Here is a 12,201-nt window from a genome sequence, read left to right as displayed (position 1 = left end):
GGGGGTTGACAGAATGCTTGATCTACTGACCAGGGGTCTAAATAATATCACATCAGACCACGAGGCCCACTTATAGCAAAGTGGGCACAGCAGTGGCAAGACCGTGAAATACATGGACCCTCTCACATACCCTACGACTCAGGAGCTGCCAGCTTGCCAGACTAATGAGACAGCGAGTGGAAGGTGTGAAATACCAACGTGGAGATGACACCTTGCAAGGCTGGCACTCCAAGCCCTAACGTGCAGCATAAACCTTAAATCAACAACCATTATATGGGCGCTGTGTCCTCAACACGACAAACACATAGATCTTGGGGATAAGGGGTGGAAGAAGTGACCCTGAATACCCTCCCTCCCAGTGACCCGTCTGGGGAATCTAGGCTTCTTGTTCCTGCAACTCTAGATTCCATGGGTTCATGAACTTGGCTCACGGTAGAGGGACACTTCCATCAGGAGACAAAGCAAGAATGCGGTTACATTTTAAGTTACAGCTGTTAACCAGTCATTCTGGGCTCTTGTGCCAAAAACCAGTAGGCAAGGAAAGGCGTCATTATCTTGGCAGGAGTAATTAGCCCTGGTCATCAGGAAAAGGTATGGCTGGGGGCACAAAAGGGGGGAGGGAAGACATGTGCGGCACCCAGGTGATCCACTAGGGCATCTCTTGGTACTCCCTTGCCCAATTTTTACAGTAACGGGAAAAATGGACAAGTGCAGCAGACAGCCTGAGAAGGGCATGGCGAGCAGGTTGAAGCTATGCATCACCTCCCAAAGTCAGCCTTCCAGCCAGGAGTGAGGGGAATCTCAAGTGAACAGGAGAAGAGGGAGGTGATGATCACTGTGACCCTGAGTCCAGCCCAAGCAGGAGAGGATACAGTGTGTCCCACTAACCTTCCAGGAAAAGAGTGCCGCTGGAACCTTGGAGGAGCCACTCCGAGAACTTACGTAAACTAAGAAGGTCCAAGCCACTCAAGGGGTGGATGTTGTGGTCGCTGCCCAGATCCCCCACTTCCCTCAGAACTGAAGTGCTCAATCTTCCCGCTGCCAGGGGTGTTAGCATCTGCCAGTTCTCAAGGACACACCCCCTGTGGACAGCGTGCATCTGAGGAGAGCCCGTCAGCCCAAGATCTGCAACCTGCATCCAATGACGGCTTGGTGGAGGTTTAGTTTCGGCTCCTTGTCTGAATCTGGGACTTCTGTAAGGGCTCTGCCCACTCCACAGCTCTCCATGAGGTTAGCACAGGCCTTTTTTGTCACAGTTGTTCCGAGCCTACCTCTGTTCTTCCCTACCCCTCCCTCAAAGATGCTGATCCTGAAGTGTTCTTGACGCCAGCCTGAGAAACACAACTTCTCTGCCTTGCTCCTGAGCACAAGACCCATAACTATCTCCTGGGGACTCTCCTCCCAGGTATTCCAAAGGTAGCTCAGTCGATTTATTTCCCCCAAATCTCTCTTCTGATGTAGGTGAAATGATGCTGTCACCGGTCTATCTATCCCATTACCTAATCCAGAAACCTCAGACTCCTACCCTACTTCTTTCTCTCCCTCATAGCTCTGTTCATTCTACTTGGAAAATAGTTATACTCACCATTACTCAGTTTTTCAGACACTGATCATTCCGAGTTCTCATTTTCATTCTTCCCTCTGTTTCCTTGAAGGATCTACCGCCTTGTCCTGCTAAATACAAGGCTTTGTCTAAAGCCGGTGTTCATCTTAAATGTAATTCTCTGGCAGAACTCATCTAGCACCTTGCTTTCATCTCTCATGCCTACAAAGTTCACTCCATGATCTAAACCTCCAGCTTTGACCTCTCTAAGATGTCTGTCCTCCATATTTAACTATATGATGGGTATGTTTATTGTATGTGCCAGAACAACTTTCACTTCTCTCTTTCAGCTGCAAACTCAACCCACTGATAAGGGGCCCCCTTCTTCCCACCTCAGAGATAAACTCTGGGACCCAGATCTCCGATGGGACACCAGGGATGGCACACTTGATTTCACTTCTCTAGACCCACTGTAAGGTCTGCAGACCTACTTCTCACACCCAGTGCAGGAAGGAGATAGGGAGATGGCAAGAAAGAATGGTACCCTCCCCCATACCCTGGAGGGTAAAGGAGATGGAGACAAGAAACAAAGAGCCATTGTGCTGGATCAGCAAAGTGTCAGAGAAAGATCAGGTATGAGGCAGCCTGACATACAGTAACCCTTAAAAGACAAGTGCGGTGTCAGAATGTTTAGATACAGCAGTTCACTATAGATAAATGCTCAATATTTCCTGATGATTTATAACAAGGCTAAGCAAACACAGCATTTATTTGATTTACTCATTGGTTGTTCCCTTGAAAATTTTCTCACCTTCATATTCTCTCCATTTCAACCAAAAAAAATCAAGAAGTTTTACATGTGCTCTTCACTCCAGAGCACATGATAATAAGCATTTTAACAGGAAGGCACTGTGGCTTTTACAAGATTATAAAAACAGATAAATATCACGTCTTGTTAACTAGGTTGGGTTTCTCTAAGAAATAATGCTTATCTAATAGAAGTGGAACAAGAATGTCCAGTTTGACCAATCTTTCAGTTGCAATTAATTTTTTTTTAACCTTAAAAACAAAAAACTAAGAATAACCACTAATAGAGACCTACATTCTATTTGGAACCACATCAAAATATCCACGTTGCAATGCATAGAAATAAAATGTAGTCTCTACCACATGCAGTCATAGAGGAAAAGTTTCCTTAGGCCACCAAGTAGTTTTCATCATTATTATTATTGTTTACCTGTTGCTGTCTTTGTCGTCTTGCTTGTGCAAACTGAGAAAGCATCAGCTGCCGATCAAGCAGTTCCATTCTTTGCTGTCGCTGGATGTCCACTGTGGCCCCCATCCCGATTCTGGCTTCGGTGGTAGGTTCTGAAGATGAGAAGATGGGCTCAAGCGTCCAAGAAAAGAACTTGGCCATCCAGCTGGGGATGCAGAGCACCTGATGAATTTGTAACATTTTGCTGTGGTAGCAGACACCAGAAATCTAAAAGAAAACAGTCCATCTGGATTGTTTAAATGTAATAAAAATGTAAACAATAAAAATAGTGAACATAGATATATCAATAACCACAAAACACTTCAGATGGTATATATATTTCTTCATTTTAGCAGAGTTAGGTGATAACCAAAACTCCTACCAAGTTGCAGAATACTAAGTAGTACAAATCAACATAAAAATTAATTTGCTCAGTAAACAAATTTGTTTTTATTAAGTTAGAAGAGAAAGCAAAATGCTAACCATTTCACACTCAAAGTACTGGTAAACTATTTTAAAAACAAAGCTTTCATTTTTTAAAAAAGCCATAAAAGATCTGATTCTCAAAACACTTTCACACTGTATCAATTCTGTGGTTACTCTTATTGGCATATGGCCATCAGAGAGAGAGAGATATTGGCAGAAAACAACTCTGATGTTCAATGAGGTGACCCAGTCATATCATAAATTTACCAGAAAATAGACAATCTAAAATTTATAGTGTTTGAACAAAATTTTCAAGCATTGATTTTTCTAGATTTTAAAATCTTCATCAATAGTAATGAACAATTCTGTTTAAAAACAAGCCTATTTTCCATCTTTAAGGTAATTTATGTGACAAGAGAAGTCTAAAGACAGTCTGTAGTTTTCAAGGTAAAAATGAGTATGGCTATTCCTTTGTTAAAAAAATCTTTAATTTTATGAATTTGATTCTTAGGATAGGAAGTTATTCATACCAAATCAGAGCATATTTGACAACTGTCTGTCTAATAGGAGAAAAGTACACTTTGATGTTTTATTAATAAAATTAATTAGGCAAGAATTTATGGAGCATTTGCCATCTACCGGGCACTATTCTAGGCACTTAGTATACAGCAGAAGATCACCAAGGTCCAAGTCTTATAGAGGTAAGAGTTATCAACACAGAGAATAGAGAGTAAACAAGCAAACACATAAAACAACTCCAGACAAGCTCTATAAAGGAAATAAAGTGATTTAAAGCAGGGGACTTTTTTAGGTTAGGTGGTCAGGGAAGCTTCAGAGGAAGTGACACTTGAGTGAGGATCTTAAGGACAGTGGGGTGCCAGTGATTTGAAGGACTGGAGGAAGGACATCTCAGACGGAGCAAACTGCAAAGGCAATGCAGGAATGAGCTTGGGAGTATCGATGGGAAATCTTGGTGGAGATATCAAGTGGGTAGTTGGATACATAAATCTGAAACTCAAGGGAAAAGGAACCAGAGATGAAGATTTGAGAGTCACTGGCATTAGATGGCATTTAAAACAATGGGACTGGATGAAATAATGAGGGTGCGGACATATAACAGAAGACAGAAGAGGATTTACTCAACATCAATCCCAGGGCACACCAACATTTTGGGGGACAGAGTAGGAGAAGCCAGTAAAGAAATCTGAGGAGGGGCTGCCAGTGAACAGAAGGCAAACTGGGAGTTTAGTATCAGTGAATTTAAGAGAACAGTGTTTTAAGGTGGGAATATTAGTCATCGATGTTTAAAGCAGTTCAAGTGTGACAGAGAGTAAAATGCCCATTGATTTGGAAAAATGGAGGACTTTGATGACCTTATAAGGAAAGTTTAAGGGCAGTGATGGGAGCAAACGACAGACTGGAGTAGGCGGAAGAGTGAATAGTAGAAGACTTGGTTTCAAATAATTTCATTCCATTTATCTCAAAAATAGTACAAAACAACAAAAATTGAAAACAGAAATAAACTCTACATTAAATAAAACAGGAAAGCATCTGTAATCCTGAAGCACACCAACAAAATGGAAAACATACTCTGTAATTACAAATCACTTAGCATATGGGAAGAAGGGCAAATCCAAATGCCAGCAAGAGGCCAGGAGCTGGGACAGGCTGAGAGATTAAAGGCATCAGGTGCTGTGAAAGGCAGGCGGGGAGTACAGGATGCCTAACTCTGTAGGAGGCAACCAGCCATATTTCCTCCCTGTGCTAACTAAGTAAGCACAGCCCCCATCTACCCTCTCTCTTCTACAGCAAGAAGATAAAGCTCTGCAGGGCACGGATCAAAGAGGCTTGGAAGCCAGGAAAGCAGCCCAGTGGGGAGGCCTGGGGCTCTGCACAGACAGATGCTACAGACTGAGAGGTCTTCCGTGTACATTTCCTAGAGCTTCCAGAAGACAACGGAGGGAATATGGGGAGAGGGGATTATATTTCAAGAGATAATAGCTGAGCGTTTTCCAGAATTAATAAAGAATATAAATCCTCATATTGAAAACGCAAGAGTCCCATGAAGGAGAATAAAATGAAATTTATATCTAGATCCATCGTAGTAAAACAGAAATCCTTAGGAGTTAGCAAAATAAGATAAAGTTCAGATTGCCTAGAAAGGTAAAACAATTAGCTATTGGCAGATAACAGAAACAACAACTATAAGATACTTAGGAATAAAACTAATGAAAAAATATGTAGGACCTTTAGAGAGAAAACTAAATAAACTATATAAAGGACATAAAAATAATGACCACAGTAATAAATATAGATAACACATCCATGAATAGGAAGATGCAAAATTGTTAAGATACTAATTTTTACCAAATTAGTATATAAATTCAATATAATTAAAAATAAAATCGTAACAGGGTTTTTTGTTTTGTTTTGTTTTGTTTTGTTAGAACTTAAATGCCAATCCTAAAATTCATATGGAATACTTAAGGTTTAAATTTTAAAAACATAATGTTGGGAGAAAGAAGCCAGACACAAAGATTGCACACATTATGATTCCACTGATTGTAAATGGATCAATCTAAACTTTATACTGAGTGAGAAAACCACAAAGCAAAGCATGAAGGTGATGACCGTATGTCCCAGGAGAGAGCAGTTACATGAGGGATGGGCTTGGGAGCCTGCGTGGCGTTATATGGGTGTGTTCACGTTACAGTGATTTGTTTGGCTTCACGACATTTGTAGTTTACGCACATTTGGTATGCGTCACATATTACAATAAACATATTTTAAAAATACAGAATAAAGGATCCAGAATAGCCAAGGTAATTTTAAAGAAGCATAATAAGGCCTATCAGATTTCAAGATATGCTACAAAGTTTGATAATTAAAATTGTGTAGTTTTTCTGTAGAGCTCCTCAAATAGATCTAAACAGCAAAAGCACATAAGCAAACGTTTGAGTACAAGGGCACCTGGTATACAGCCATAATAGGTAAATTAGAGGGAAAAGGATATACAAGCTATAGGTAAAGACAAAACAGGTCCCCTTTCCTGACACTGTACATAGAAACTCCCAATGGATTGAGGACACAAATATAATGTACAAAACTGTAAATGTTTTCCTATGAAATACAGAAGGCACATCTTTTTGGCACTGGGATGGGGAAGAATTTTAAAATAAAAAACATAAAGCACAAAATATAAAAGAAAACATAAATTGATTTATTTTTTACAATTTAAAAGTTACAGTATGCCCAAAGTTACCATAAATGAAGTGAAAGACAAGTCATAACCTGGGAGAAGTACTCAGAATTCTTGTAGTGAACAAAGGTAGTGTTCAGAACATGTAAAGAACTCTATCACTTTATAAACAAAAGACAGTCAACCCCATTGAAAAGGCAGATGACGTGGCAATTACAGAAGAGGAAATTCAAATGGCCAACAAATACATGAAAAGATGTTTATTCTCATATGTTTTTACCTTCAACCTTTTTTGTGTCTGTGTTTAAAGTGTGTCTTGTAGATAGATAGTTCACAGCAGTTTCTTGCTTTTAAATCCAGTCTGACAATCTCGGCCTTTCGACTGAAGTGATTAGCTATTTACATTTAACGTACTTATCTTGATATAATTGGTTTTGATATTCGGTTTCTTTTTGTCTCACCTCTTTTTTGTTCTTTATCCCTTCTTTCCTACTTTCTTTTGTGTTAAACAAATACTTTTGAATATTTTATTTCAATTCATTTGTTGGGTTTTTTTTAAAGCAATTATTTCATGGCATTTTTTGTGTTTGCTCTAGAGATTACAAAATGCATCTTTGATTTATCACAATGTGTTTAGAGTTGATACTGAATTACTTCAAATAAAATATAGGAAGCTTGCAAGAGTATAATTCCATTTAACGTCACCCTCATCCACTGTGCCACTTTTTCGTCTTATCTGTTGTACCTATATATATAATAAACCCATCTTCGCATAAAAGACATATACAATCATTTCCTAAATAAATTAGGAAAAAATAATGAAAATGCATAGTTGTTGCCTGTACTTAAGGAGGTCACAATTTTGTGGGTGTTAATTTTTTTCTTTTTTTGGTGGGGGGAGTAGGTCATAGATTCCTTCAAGAAACTGATAATAGGTTTTCAATTTCCTGCCCATCTTTACTCTACCCCTGCTCCCACCATCATATACACACTTACAAAATTGTGTGTTTAATTTTAGTAAGACCATCCTATGAAGAATTAAGATATCCTTCCCAGTAATACACAAATACACTACTGTAAATTCTGGCAGGAATAAAATCAGGCTTTTGTGCTTATTTGCTTAAATTTCAATCCTAAGGGCTCCTTCCTATTGGAATGTGCACTCTGGAAGGGGAAGAATTGTGTTTGGTTTTGATCACTGTTTGGCCTCTGTGCCTAGAACAGCACCTAGCACATGTTAACTATCCTATAATTATTTGCTAGGAGAATGGCAAATGAATGAATGCTCCACAACAATAAATGTTATCTTAGATACTTTTCAAGGAAATTGGAAAGTTGCCAGTAGACACACTTTTTGAGTCCTAAGCTTATACTTTCCCATATAATGAAAAGATAGAGTTCACCTGTTCTTCCATGCCTCTGGTACACCAACCAGCACGATCTCAAGTTGTCAAATAAATAAAGTGCTATTGTAAAATGTTTTAGGTATTCACAAAGGATTAAAATATAAAGAGCTTAAAGAGTTTCATTTTCTATAAATATTTGATCATCACACCACTCTAGTCTATGAGAAGATGGGATAAGAATAAGTATATTCAGTTTTACCTAAGTTATACCTCATTACTACCAAAAGCTTCAAGAGGGTATCATTTACTATTATACTACCTTACATTTACACATTACTTCTAACTTTAATTTCTATCATCTCATAAACCCTTCTCATAGCGGGAGTTCTGAATGAGAGTTTTCTGTGAAAAAAGAGACTTTAAAAATAGACCATCTGCTCGGATTTGCATGTCCTGCCAAGAAAAAGTCTAATGAAGGGGGTCTGACAGGCCTTCAGTGCCAGGAAGCCCAAGATCAAGCCAAGAGGCCCAATGACAAAGGAAGAAGCAGCAGCAGTGGTCTTAGACAGGCCAGGAGTCAGGTCCAGGGTGATGAGATACAGTGAAAAGGAACAAGCAATGTGTGTCTGGGAAGGCCAGCGAGCACTGGAATCAGAGCATTCAAATCAGCAGGGATCAGGAATCCCCGCTGGGAAAATGGACCCAGAGGTCAGGCAACCAGAAGCAGAGAGCATTCTGGGCCGCATGCTCTCTGCTTCTGGTTGCCTAGGAACCCTGGCCACAGCGCTGGGTTAGAGCGAGGAGCTTCCCACAAGCCAACAATGGAAGCCATGACCGCATAAACTTAACAATGCAAAACAACAGGAAATTGTTTTCTTTTAGGCAATAAACATGGACATCAATTACACACTTATTCCAGCTTTTCAGATTATTAGTCCTTTTAGAAAGGGAATTATGAAATAATGCTGATCAAGCAAATAAATAATTTAATTTGTTGGGTAGAAAACATGTAAAACACTCTTGACTACAGAGAGTAAACCTCAACTGTCCTCTGGTCTTGTTTAGTATTAGCATGAAACCACAGTAAGCAAAGGTGAGAAACCATGACCTCACAACGACACCAGGTTTTGCTGATTTCTTTCTCCAGCCAACTGTGTCTGAACAAAAACCTACACAGTAAACTGCACTGCGAGGGTTCTTGTGGATCACAATCCCAACATGCAAGAAACCTATCATCCAATGGTGTATTGGGACAAACACAAGGGGCTACTTTCCCTTCACAAGACAGAGACAAGACAAGGGAACAAACGTCCCCTTACACCTAGACCCCTTTATACAGACTCAAGTCCTGAGGAAACCAGACCCAATTTATTTGGTCATTTATTCATTCAACACATATTTACTGAATATCACTTATGGATGTATTCTATCTAGGATGTGTTCCAAGTACTGGGATACAGCAGGAGTAAAACAGATAATCTCTGCTCTTATTGACTTTCCTATTTCCTCTTCTTGACTAGAAAATGTAAAGAAAGAAGGAAGCAACTTTGGAAATTACTTTTTTAATGACTATGTATGCGAATAGGGATGCCCAAAGTTATTTCTGCCACTTGTGATTAATTATGAAATGATCCTTCATGTCAGGCAGAATCATGTGGCTTTAGCACTTGAGTCTTGCTATCTTGTTCTTTGCCAATTTCAAAAGTGATTCAGAAGAACTCCCTGTAGCTCTCTTATCTCTTTTAATATCATTTTGCAGGATCCAATTAAAACACTGGATATCCTTCTGATTCTTGGGGAGTTGAGCTGGAATATGGACAGATAAGACTGATCACAGATTGTTTCTAAAAAATTGTCTTGGAAGCCTGCTCTAAGCTTTTATTTTTGGAAAACCACGCATCAGGATTAGCTTAACTGCACAAAGCAGAAAACCAAAAATAACAGTGGCTTAAATACAACAGAAGTTTATTTCTCCCTCATGTTCAAAAAGCTCCAAACATCTTAACTGCATTCCAGGAAGTATGGAGAAGAAAATAAAGGAAGGACAAAAGGATAAAAGGCTACTTTAAGGAGCCTTCCCAGTAGTCCCACCAATATGTAGTATAATATATTACAACTTACTGGTCAGGATGCCAGGATTTAGTCTGACGCTAAACCTAGATGCAAAGAAAACTGGGAAATGTAATCTTTAGTTGAAAGCACTGTTGTCGCAAATAAGATGAAAGCCCTGTTTCTAAGGAAAAAATACACCAAGAGACAACTAGAGTCTCTAGTACATGGAAAAACCCTTAATTGGGTGCTTAAATGTAAATACTTTTTAATATACCTTTTATTAGGTTGGTGCAAAAGTAATTGCGGTTTAAAAGGTTAAAAACTGCAAAAACTGCAATTACTTTTGTAACAACCTAATAACAAGAAGACTATTTCCCTTTAAAATTACATGTGGGAATTCTATATGTCTCTTTTAAAAAAGTTTTTATTAAAAAATATAGCTAACATAAACATTGTGTCAATTTCAGGTGTACACCACAGTCGTTCAACATTTAAGTACCTAAAGAAGTAATCACCATTAAGTTCAGCAACCATCTAACACTGTACCACCATAGTATTACAATATTATTGACTATATTCTCCATGCTGTACATTACATCCCCATGAGTTATTTATTTTATACCTGTAAATTTGAACCTCTTATTCCCTTTCACCTTTCCCCCCTTTTAAATTTCTCAATTACAATTGACATTTAATATTATTTTATATTAATTTCAGGTGTACAGCATAGTGGCTAGACATTTGTATAATTAAAGAAGTGATCCCCCTGACTCGTCTAGTACTCACCTGGCACTATAGTTATTACCATATTACTGACCATATTCCCTATGCTTTACTTTAATCCCCATGACTATTGTGCAAATACCAATTTGTACTTAATCCCTTCACCTTTTTTGCTCAGTCCAACTCCCCTCCCATCTATCACCCTGATAAATCTAGTACCCATCTGACACCATACAAAGTTATTACAATATTATTGACTATATTCCTTCTGTTATACCCTACATCCCCATGACTATTCTGTAACAACCAATTTGTACTTAATCTTTTCCCATTTTTCACCCATCCCCTCAACCCAACAATGAAAATGTTCTCTGTATCTATGAGTGTGTTTCTGTTTTGTTTATTCTGTTCTTTAGATTCCACATATAAGCAAAATCACATTGCATCTGTCTTTCTCTGTCTGACATACTTGACTCAGCACAACTGCAGGTCCATCCATGCTGCTGCCGATGGCAAAAGCCCATTCCTTTCCATGGCTGAGCAATATTCCATTGTATGTATGACTATGTACCGCCTCCTCTTTATTCATTCATCCATCAACAGACGCCCAGGCTGCCTCCACATTTTGGCCATTATAAATAATGTTGCAATGAACATATGGATGCACATGTCCCCTTGAAGTAGCGTTTTGGGTTTCTTCGAATAAATACTCAGCAGAGGGATTACTGCGTCCTTCTTTGTCTCGTGTTATAGCCTTTGTTTTAAAGTCTATTTTGTCAGGTATAAGTATTGTTAACCCAGGTGTTTGTTTTTTTCATTTCCATTTTCATGAAATAACTTTTTCCATCCCTTTTAGTCTGTGTGTCTTTCAAACTGAAGTGATTCTCTAGTAGGCAGCATATGTAAGGGTCTTGTTTTCTTATCCATTCAGCCACCCTATGTGATTGGAGCATTTAATCCACCTACATTGAAAGTAATTGTTGATAGATATGTACTTATTGCCATTTTATCCATATTTTTCATCTTAAAGAAGTCCCTCTAACATTCTTTGTAATACTGGTCTGGTGGCTATGAATTCCTTTATCTTTTTCTTGTTGGGGAAGCTCTTTATCTCTCCTTCAATTTTAAATGAAAGCTTTGCTGGGTACAGTAGTCTTGGTAGTAAGTCCTTGCTTTTCATCACATTGAATATTTCCTGCCAATCCCTTCTGCCTGCAAAGTTTCTGTTGATAAATCAGCTGACAATCTTATGGGAGCTCCCTTATAAGTTACTAGTTGCCTTTCTCTCGCTGGTTTTAGGATTCTCTCTTTGTAGTTAACCCTTGCCATTTTAATTATAATGTGTCTTGGTGTGGGCCTGTTTGGGACTCTCTGCACTTCCTAGGTTTGTATGTCTGTTTCATTTGCCAGGTAAGGAAAGTTTTCAGTCATTATTTCTTCAAACAGGTTCTCAAACCCTTGCTTTCTGTCTTCCCCTTCTGGTACTTCTATGACGCGAATGTTGTTGAGCGTGATGTTGTCCCAGAGTTCATTTAAACTATCTTCATTTTTTTTTTATATTCTTTTTCCCTTTTGCTGTTCCGATTGGGTGTTTTCAGCTACTTTGTCTTCCAAATCGCTGATTCAGTCATTTGCTTCATCTAGTCTGCTGGTGATT

The 12,201-nt window shown here is 38.8% G+C and overlaps 1 protein-coding gene across 1 annotated transcript in view; it reads right to left on the bottom strand.

Annotated features, from left to right (window-relative positions):
- Positions 1 to 12,201, bottom strand: part of UBAC2 (UBA domain containing 2) — a 156,515-nt gene that overhangs the window by 30,055 nt on the left and 114,259 nt on the right. The window contains exon 7 of the mRNA XM_033104386.1: positions 2,781 to 3,026. Within this exon, the coding sequence (XP_032960277.1) occupies positions 2,781 to 3,026 (246 nt within the window). The remainder of the gene's footprint in view (positions 1 to 2,780; positions 3,027 to 12,201) is intronic.

The sequence above is a fragment of the Rhinolophus ferrumequinum genome, chromosome 4, assembly GCF_004115265.2.
Source record: "Rhinolophus ferrumequinum isolate MPI-CBG mRhiFer1 chromosome 4, mRhiFer1_v1.p, whole genome shotgun sequence".
Taxonomy (NCBI): domain Eukaryota; kingdom Metazoa; phylum Chordata; class Mammalia; order Chiroptera; family Rhinolophidae; genus Rhinolophus; species Rhinolophus ferrumequinum.
The sequence above is the reverse complement of the archived record's forward strand: the minus strand, read 5'-3'. Positions and strand labels throughout refer to the sequence as shown.